Source organism: Haliotis asinina, chromosome 7 (genome assembly GCF_037392515.1).
Source record: "Haliotis asinina isolate JCU_RB_2024 chromosome 7, JCU_Hal_asi_v2, whole genome shotgun sequence".
Taxonomy (NCBI): Eukaryota; Metazoa; Mollusca; class Gastropoda; order Lepetellida; family Haliotidae; genus Haliotis; species Haliotis asinina.
In genome coordinates, this window is record NC_090286.1 from 41,762,833 (window position 1) to 41,772,979 (window position 10,147).

A 10,147-nucleotide genomic window follows, 5' to 3' on the forward strand; every position below is an offset into this window, starting at 1 on the left:
CCGCGATATCGTATTCAACTTGTCATTGTTTACATTTATGAGTTTGAATTATAGTTGTAGAATGTTTTCATTAACTATTGCGAATCGGGTGTAAATATTCCTGGGATTGTCTCTTTGATAAGAACTACATTGCTAACGGCTTAACATCCGGCGGTGTTGTTTGGCTTCTCAATGTTTACCTTTCACAAATGAAAATTTCTTGACACTTTGTGTAAAGTCAACAGCACACACTCGGTTCCACATGTACCGACACCAAACTATTCTCTCAGTAGCACTAGTGTTGTTATGTTGTTTAAAAGATACATCAAGTGAGACGAAAACAGGAGAATCGCCCTGTGAAAACCTACTGTTGGGACAGTATCCTTTTATGATAATAAGTGCTTCTGTGATACGCAGAAATAATCTTCAAATCAGTTAACAAAAGAACAGCAGGGATGCAGTTTACAGAGATCTGGCTTAGCATGGAATGATCTTAGGGATCATTCATAATTCATTGCTAGGGGACTGATACTGATTTTTGTATGCTGGTAAGATACTACAATTGCAGTTCAGGCCCAATAATTTACCAAGAAAATGACAAGTTGAATGCAAAATCGTCGATTATACTCCATAAATCCTTGAAAGAGTTGAATAACTCTTAAGAGAAACAATTAAATTGAAGAGGAGCCCCAGTAAGATGGGTTAGTGGAGGAAGCTTTGACTCCCTTCATCAAGAGCATTACCAGGCACTTATCATCCCATAGGTATGGGATTAAATCAGTTAAATAGCTAAAGACTGTGAGCAGACTCTTTGTTATCTCTAAATATTAGTTTTGAACATTAACTGAACTGAAAAATGGTTCTATTAGAATACAAGGTCAGGGGATGGTTTTGTTTGTGTTCATGGCAGATGAATTATTTAACTTAACATGTGAAGGTACCTGTGTGACGACCCAGAGATAGATGCTGAAACCCAGCAAGCAAAGGGATGTAACCCAGATAGCAGGACAGTGCAAGGTTGGTTCTTGAAGTCAAGCACCATGTAGTCTCAACTCTCATACAGTATTTAGATTTCTTTAGGCATTTGCTTCTACATCCATCTTCATATTTATCACTTTCCCTGTTACCATGGTTACAAGAAATTAGTTTATTGTAATAATACTTTGTATATCTATACCTTACTTCATTTACTTTAATTCAGGATTATTTAGTTGTATTTGACATGTTTACTTTAACATATACACAACCGTATACCTTACATCTGAACATTTGATTGTGTTATCAGTATTTTTGTAAGATGCAGTGGAAGGTATCATGGTGGATGTTGATTTATCCTTACAAGAACTATTATGAAACAATCAAGATTTTAGAAACTGTTCTTACACTTCGATTCAGTGCAAACTTGTAAACAGGAGCATTCACTCCATAATCGTCTCCTTTTCAGTGACCTGTCGGCTAGCTGCAAACATCACTTGTACTTATGATGGCAGACTGTGTGACAGCCAAACAGGGTTCAAAAAGAATGTTCCATGCAAATGGACGTAAGTTATCTAAAGGTTCATAATTAATTTCTTGCTTCATTGTGAGTGGAAAGATGGAGTATGGTTTGAGTGGTCACATGCTACTCAGAAGATATACAGTTTCATTTCTCCTGTGGAAATAATATGTGAAGCCCATTTCTGGTGTACCCCATCATGATATTGCTTAATGCAATGTAAAACCACACTCACTCTCCAGTGTGTTTTCTCTCATTTGTAAGAAGTGAAGGGGCAGTGGGGTTGCCTAATGGCTAAGCGTTCGCTCGTCACGCTGAAGACCCGGGTTCGATTCCCCACGTAGGCACAATGTGTAAAGCCCATTTTCTGGTGTCCCCTGCTGTGATATTGCTGGAATATTGCTAAAAAGGGACGTTAAACCAAACTCACTCACTCACTCACTCACTCACTCTAAGAAGTGAACCCATGGCACCCCAGCCCCTTGTTATGTGAGTCATTTAAAAAATAAAGTGGGTCATGTCAATTTTGGTGTGGCTTTTCAGGCATAATCTACTAGTTTTCAGTATGAGTTCACTTCCTGTTTCAATCCAGGTGAGGTGAACACGAAAAAACTATTTGGTTTTCATATTACACGAATTAGCAAGTTTCATTGTAAACACAGGTTGAAAGTCCTGACCGAACCTGTACAATGTGTCATGTTAAATATCAGTGCACAAATGACACAAAGGCACAGCCTAAAATGAACACTGACTCTCACCATCCACACTAAATCATGTTGTAATGGTATATATTAATGATATAAAAAATCTCAAAGCAGTCTCTCAGATTTACAGTTCAGCATTGTTATCATCAGCCTGAACATATTGTATGGAAGTTCCAGATTGGAATAGGTCATGCTTGTCATAAGTGGTGACTTCTAGACTGAATAGTTGAGACATGTCATGGTATCCAGCTCTAAATCATCAGCCCAGGCACTGGCTCTGTTATTTACAAACTGCTGTCAAGTAGTTAAAATATTGCTGAGTACATTGTTAAAGTGAGTGAGTGAGTTGGGATTTATACCACCTTTAGCAGTGTTTTAGCAATATCATGGTAGGGTACATCAGAAATAGATTTCACACATTGTACCCACGTGGGGAATCAATGTCATGCCTTCAGCTTAAAGAGTGAACACTTGAACCACTAGGATACCCCACCACCTGACGATAAAGAAACAAACCTATTGTAAATACACATTGTATTCTCAAAGGAATCAAAATATTCAAGATATACAAGCATGGTCAGAGGTAGAGCCTCAGCTAAAGGCTTTTGTCAAATTATGGATCATTATTTGACCTTATTGTGGACCTGCACACTATCTAAAACAGGTTCATATGTTCTACTATTGCTATGGTTAATCTTTCCCTGAAAAAGTCTTTTTGACTTCTTTTAGGTAGTATATACATATATTCATAATGATCCCAGCACCACTGCCATGATTGCCATCACAATGACATTTGATAAGTAAAGTCAAACATCACAAATGATAAAATGCTGACTTCAAAACCTTTGCATTTCAGAAATGGACACAAGTTTGAGACTGCCCTTCTATTGTCCATATTCCTAGGAATGTTTGGCATTGACAGGTTTTACTTGGGCTACCCTGCTATAGGTAAGCAGAATCAAGACTTAGGCCCATTTCATGTTGGAACACTTGGGGAAGTGGTGGTTTTGTTCAGAATAAGAACTGTGCTTGGTTATATAGGTAAACGTGTGTTTCATTGTTTCTGAGACTGATTTTTTATAAGCCATTCACAGCGATTCATTAAGGTCAAGTTATCATATTTTCTATAAGGTTATCATGTTTACATTTGAAAGTACACCTTAACAAGATGCTTATGACCTTAATAGATGCCATCTGTAAAGTATAAATCAATCTTATTGAATACTTCTGAAAAGGGTAACAAGCTTTTATGTAATTTCTCTATGTGTTATAGTGTTTGGACTGAAGAGTCAGTACAGGTCATTACACATTAGACCCGTGAAGATTATGGTTCGAACTGGTCAATTTCTTTTAATTTAGACTGTTTCTATGCCTATCATGTCAATTTCTTAACTTTACTGGTGTGCAACCTTCTTTTGTCTGGTGCAACCAGGTTTTTATGTCCACATGCATCAGGTACTGTGGTTAGCAATGGTTAAAGTATTATCAAATATTGATGTATCAAAAGTTAAAGGGTCCTGAGAAAATTATTCAAGTAATCCAAGGTTGAATACAACCAACATGAATTTAGAGGGTGAATGCAGGACACAAGCTTTACTCAACAATTAATGTTTAACACTGGTGTTTGCCTTTGGTAGATGATTTCTTTATCTGTTTTATGAACAAGCCTCCTGAAAAAGTTTTCAAATCACCCCTATCCAACCTCCACCCTCCCTTAAGAAAAAAAGTGAAAGTATGCTGTATACAAACGAATGTGTAAAATACTTACACAGTTTATTATTTCCAAATGTACAATATATTTAACACAAAATGCCTAATTTCATATCCCGTGTACAGTTTGCTATATTTTAAAATTGTCGTAAATATTAAAACCTAACTGGTCTAACCTAACCTTACTGACTGAAACCAGTTTGGGAAACAATATATGTTTGATGTGACTGACAGTTGAGTAAGATAACAACTCATTGGATACACTTTCTGCTCTCTTATAATTGAAATTTTAGCCTGTAGTATCCATCAATACCTTTCAGAACATGTAGACACTACATGATCGGAAACTGGAATATAAACATTCTGTTGATACTTGTTGATGCATTCCAGGTTTAGTGAAGTTTGCCACCCTGGGGTTCATGTTCCTGGGTCAGTTGATTGACATCCTACTCATAGCAACACAGGTAAGTCCACAGAATGAGGAGATCTGCAGAGGAAAATAAAGTTTTCCTTGATGACTACGTTGCTACAGCATGTTAAGGATGTTAGGAGAAATAGAAAAGTTTGTTCAGTGTCAGTCCACTACAGGGGGCAGGGTAGCCAAATGGTTAAAGCGTTTGCTTGTGATGTTCAATATGTCCCCATTTGTGACATTGCTGGAATTTTGCTAAATGCAGCATATCTCTCTCTCTCTCTCACTCGTTTCCACAAGAAGAGAAAGGGTATAACGTGAGATATGATACAATAATATAAATATACAATTTGGGAAATGTTTGTAATTAATGTTTGTACGTAGCTGTCATCTCTTTTTAATTCTGACTGTTGTGAGCCTTGTCTTTGCAACATCTTCAACAGCTCTTCTCTAAACAGCTGTTTGTGAACCAAACAATAATAGGAACTACCAAATTGTACCGACATCGAGCAAAGTGTTAACATGGTAAAGACACCAGACAGTAGCAGCTCACCAGCTGACTTCGGTGACTCATGTGATTGTATCCCATGCTGTTGATCACTGGATTGTCTAGTCCAGACTCGATTATTTACAGAGAGCGGCCATATAGCTGAAACATTGCTGACTACTACGTAAAACTAAACAAACTCACTCACTCACTCACTCACTCACTCACTCACTTACTTTCACTCACTCAATCACCCAACAATCACATTTACAACTATATCGATATTTTGTGTGTTAAGTATTGTCTTATTTTTTTCATGAGAGTGGACATATTTGTTGTGTATTCTAATGCTAATATATAAGTTAAAAACACCATAAGGCCAGACCAGTTTTATTTCTTGTTTTACGGATCCTCCTGCCATATTGTTTTCAAGATTAAGAATAAAATTAATTATCCCCGCTGAAAAATAAAATCCTTACGTTTTTATAGGTTGAAAATGTAAACTCACAAGAAAATACTTTATAGGTTGTTTTTTTCACCCATATTCACTTCATAAATTCATAAATTGCCAAAAGTAAAATACTTTGAGCATTTAGAATGGAATATTACTTTGATTGGAAATTCTATTTCTACTTTTTTTCCAGTCTGCCTTAGATTTTCAGAGGACAAAACTCTGTAAAACAAGAAATAAAATTGATCTGGCCTAATCATTTAATGTGAATCCATTTGTGTTGCAAAAGTGTATTTGAACATGTCCTATTTACCAGGATTAATAGTGACCACATCGATGTCTGTGTGTACAGGTGGTGAAGCCCTCGGATGGGTCAGAGTATGTGATAGACTACTATGGTGCAGCATCGACGCGGGTTATGATGGACAATGAAACCCGGCTCCGGGTACAGATAGATGGAGGTTTATGATAGTCCTCCTAAACACTGCTGACACATCCCCCGTGCTTCATGATTGAACTAGGGTCTTCAGGATGAAGAAATGTTAAAATCTGCTCAATTACTTCCAGAATGAAGAGCCAATTTATCAGTTTCTCTTTACCATAGGCTTCAACCCATATTATAGCTAAAATGGATAGAATTATCATTAAAGCACCAACACGTTATCAGAAATGAGCGGGCCACTGTAACTTGATAATGCCCACATAATGCCTGACGATGGGCCATTATCAAGCCCATTGTTAAGGTGACATCATAAGCTCAGCTGTTGATTTTCAATCACTTATGGCTCATTTGAACTTGGGTTCATTATTGATGATACTTCTCATTCAAATTCGTCACATGTACCTGTGCCATTATGCACTTTCTTGCAGGTGCCAACCATAACAGCCGTACCATAAATTACAACATACAGCATTGAAAATATTGACTGGAAGTCTTGCGTTGTTGAGCACTGAAAACAGTGGCGGCTGGTAGTATGGGCAAAGGTCAAGGTCAAATGTCATCACTCTAAATAGTGATGTCGTCTGTGCTGTTCTGTGACATGTCCATGGTTGTAGAAAGTGTGTCAGTGACCTCTGTCATTTATTGTTACAGTAAATGCTTAAAAACCGGTGCCATTGTTTTTATTCTTATTCTATGAAAACTTCTATCCATTTTAGCTGTAATAAAGGTAGCGCTATTTCTCAGGGCTTAATCATTTTGAGAATTTTTGAGAAGCCCTCAGTCTTTTCATCTGCCTTCCTTCATTGGGGAGTTAATGAAAGACCTTGGGCTTCTGCAAATGATAATGCCTGAAAAATAGCGTTACCCTTATATTCATGTGCACACTTATTATAAACTCAACTATTAATTGTTTTGTATCTGGGATTAAAAAGATAGATAGGGAGGATAGAAAGGTAAGTTTTGACATATGATAAAGATGTTATTTTTTGTAATGAAGAGACATCATTGGATGTAAATAACCAGGGCTCACTTCCAGAAAATGGTCTTAGTGACCGTGTTAAGCCTATGTAAGTGTGTGTGAGCATCGTGGTGCTAATATCACTATGAGAAAGTGAGCCAAGGAGCCTAGGACCTTATGACTCAAGCTCTCCTTACACTGAAACATGTCTCTCTCTAATGCCTGTCTCTTTATGGGCATCTGTCATCCTGTTATAGAGATCAGGGCCTATATTTTCAAAGCTGTCTTAGTGCTAACAATGAGTTATGACTATCTTAGCGCTAAGAGGGCTTCGAAAATATAGGCCAAGGGCCTCGAAGCTCTCTTAGAGGTTAGAGAGTTGTAAGCGCCATACATTAACAATGGCCTATCTTAGCACTAAGAGAGGTTAAAAAGTCTAGACCCAGGTTCTCTATACAGATTAAACTTCTTACTGAAACCAGTTGCTGCTCCTGGTCGGGTTATTCATATAAAGATCAGTCCTTTCATAAAGAGGTGAGTGGCATAAAGGTATCAGGTTGGTCAATGGAATGTGGCCGGAATTTGTACAGAGGGCTGACCTTTTTTAGAGATCAAACACTTTCAGCTCTTCATAGAGGTTGGCGGTTTATAAATGACCAGTCTCCTTTGAAGTCAGCTCTCTATACAGATCTAGCTCCTTATAGAGGTAAGATCTATAGAGATCAGACTTGTTACAGAGCTTTTCACCTGATAGAAATTATGCTCTTCTCTAAGGTCAGTTTATTTTTTAAATTAGGCTGCAATAGAGCCTAGGTTCTTGTTATAGGTCAGCTCTTTTTCAAACTTTTCAACACTTGTGACAGGAAATACATAAAACATAGCCATATCGCTAGTGACAAGGTAGTGTTACTGTCTCTCAGCTGCCCCCTAGCTGAGAGTGTCTCATTGCACATCGACAATTCCCTGTCAATTAATGCTTGGTTTGCATGATACTGGGTCAGTTACCTGTGGACCTATTCATTGTCAGGGCAGTGTAGTTGTCTTGTAGATTAGGCATTCACTCATCAAGCTGAAGACATGGGTTCGAATCCCCACATGGATACATTGTGTGAAGCCCATTTCTGGAGTGTACCGCCGTGATATTGCTGGAATATTGCTGAAAACAGCGTCAAACTAAACTCACTATTACTCATTGTCACACCAGTAATAATAATTAACACTGAGTGACAAACACCCTCAATCATTTGATGCAGACAGTATAAAAGCCTTAACTTGGGGAATCTGTTACTTGAAGTCGCTCTGATTATCAAGTAGGAAACTTTACTTCTTAAAAATCTCGGCAACACCTATAAATGTAAAATGAAATGTGTATATGTTGGACTTGAGAGGTTATTCAGTCTGAACTGTGTAAATACACCTGGTATCTTCCCTGGTTCAATGGTCCCTTCATTCATCATCTTTATGTTTCATTGTTTTGTGGTTTAGGTGTGTCTGATTTAAAGTGCTATTATTTCTATAAATGTATTCTTCAGATGACTTTGTAAATGGATATTGAAATCAGTTTATATTGTTGAATTGAGATGATAAAACTAAATCAGTGTAAATTTGAAACTTCAATCATGTAAGACGACTGTGAAATGTACATGAAAATCATGCACAGGTTTTGTCTCTTTGATGTTTGCTAAATCTTGCATTTTCTTAGGCATCTGCTGAAATGATCACAAAGTCAATCTTTAGTAAATGTGTAGAAGCTGATAGGCCATGCAAGTATTGTTATCCAACCATTAGCAACAAAGACAGTGGAAATATCGTCACACCCACCCTGAAACAAAATGAGATAAAATATATCCCTCATGAAAGTCTACAATAGGTTTTCAGGTGTTGATTTCTTCACTTTCTAAAAATGGAGAGATTCTCTGTGTATATATTTTTATATCACTAGGCAATTAAACATCCCAAATCCACAACTAGTTACATTGCAGCAGGTAATTACAAGTTGAGGAAGAACGAGGACAGTTTTATGGATATTCAAAGTCTTTATTTTGTATGGGCATCATTGTGACATACATTCTTGACAACAGCATTAGAATCTATGTCAGCATGTCGCCTGTACAGAATAAAGATATGGAATATCCATAAATTGTCCTCCTTGTTCAAAAGGAGATGAGGAACATATTATATTTCCAGATATGGATTTACGTTTATTAATAAGAAAGACCTGGGTGTTGTGTTTTGTTTCTAGAAGTCTGTGTGGAGCACTGGCATGTGTAACCATCCTTCAGTAAATGTAAATACCCATTGTCCGTCTGAGTTCATTTGTTCATTGTGATATATCATACACTGCATCATCATGTTCACCTGTGTAAATAAAGTGTTTGTATCTCTCAACTGTTGTTCTTAACTTAAAAACTGACACATGTCATCTGTCCCCAGTTGCGCAGACCAATGCTCATGCTGTTGATCACCATTTCCGTGAGGATTGTCTTGTCCAGGCTCGATTATTTACAGACCTCATCCATATAGCTGGAATATTGCTGAGTACGGTGTAAACCTAAACTCACTCACCCACTCACCCTAACTTACAAGGTATATGTTCAGAGAAACCCGGATGTGTCATGGTAAATATGACAACTATATTATGAAGGGATTGATCACATACTTAACTGTCAGTTTGATCTCTTGGTATCAAGGGGTCAGAGCTTACATAGATGGTGGGTTTGTTGTTTAAATCAACACTTAGCAATATTCCGGCTATATCCTGCAGTCTGTGAATAATCAAGTCTGGACCAGACAATCCTGTGATCAACAGAATGAGCATCTATCTTCATGCTTGGTATACAATGGCATGTGTCAACCAAGTCAACAAACCTGACCATCCCAATGCTGTTAATCGCCTCTTACCTCAAGCATGGGTTACTGAACACCTAATTCAACATGGGCCCTTGTAAGTCAACCATATGTTGAATTCCATGAGAAAATGTTCACATATTCCATGAACATGGTTCATTTACCTGTTTATGGTTGAGATGGATATTAAGTTGAAGTCTGATTATTGAAAATTTCATGGATACAGTTTGTGTATTTGTTGAATGAAACAGTCAGCTATTTGATGAGAATCAGTAAAGTTTGGGCCAGACAATCAAGTGAGTGATGTCATGAGCACCACTATAAGCACTTAGGATAATATCAGGAAGTGTGATCACCTGGCCAAACAGGTTGATCACTCAATTATGTTAGTTGCCTTTATGACAAGTATGGATTACTGAAGATAGATCCATTGATTTGTCATTAATCATTTGCTGGTCTGTACAATAATCCTATCAGATAATGTGCTCATCGTGGATGTAATCCGTGTGAACTTTCTCAACTTTCTGAAAAGGCTGTATCCGCCCCTATGATGAAACTGTAAGTGACCGTCTCACTTAACAACTGATAAGACCTTTGAAGATCCGGGTTAAAGTCTGCCCCCTTAGCAACCCATCCTTGTGGTAAAAGGTGGCCGGGCTTCC

General features: G+C 37.5%; 1 protein-coding gene across 2 annotated transcripts; it reads left to right on the forward strand.

The window, feature by feature from the left end:
- The first annotated feature begins 144 nt into the window (after positions 1–144).
- On the forward strand, positions 145–9,026 carry LOC137291743 (TM2 domain-containing protein biscotti-like). 2 transcript variants are annotated; one of them, XR_010957276.1, is made up of 7 exons: positions 149–357; positions 917–996; positions 1,424–1,520; positions 3,035–3,126; positions 4,279–4,352; positions 5,591–5,860; positions 6,397–9,026. XR_010957276.1 is itself a non-coding variant. In XM_067823241.1 (6 exons), the coding sequence occupies exons 1-6, from the start codon at positions 242–244 to the stop codon at positions 5,705–5,707; spliced, it is 576 nt and encodes a 191-aa protein (XP_067679342.1). In that variant the 5' UTR covers positions 145–241; the 3' UTR covers positions 5,708–9,026. The 2 variants fall into 2 exon arrangements, 1 of the variants encoding a protein (XP_067679342.1); XM_067823241.1 differs by having other exon boundaries at positions 145–357; positions 5,591–9,026.
- Positions 9,027–10,147: the final 1,121 nt, after the last annotated feature.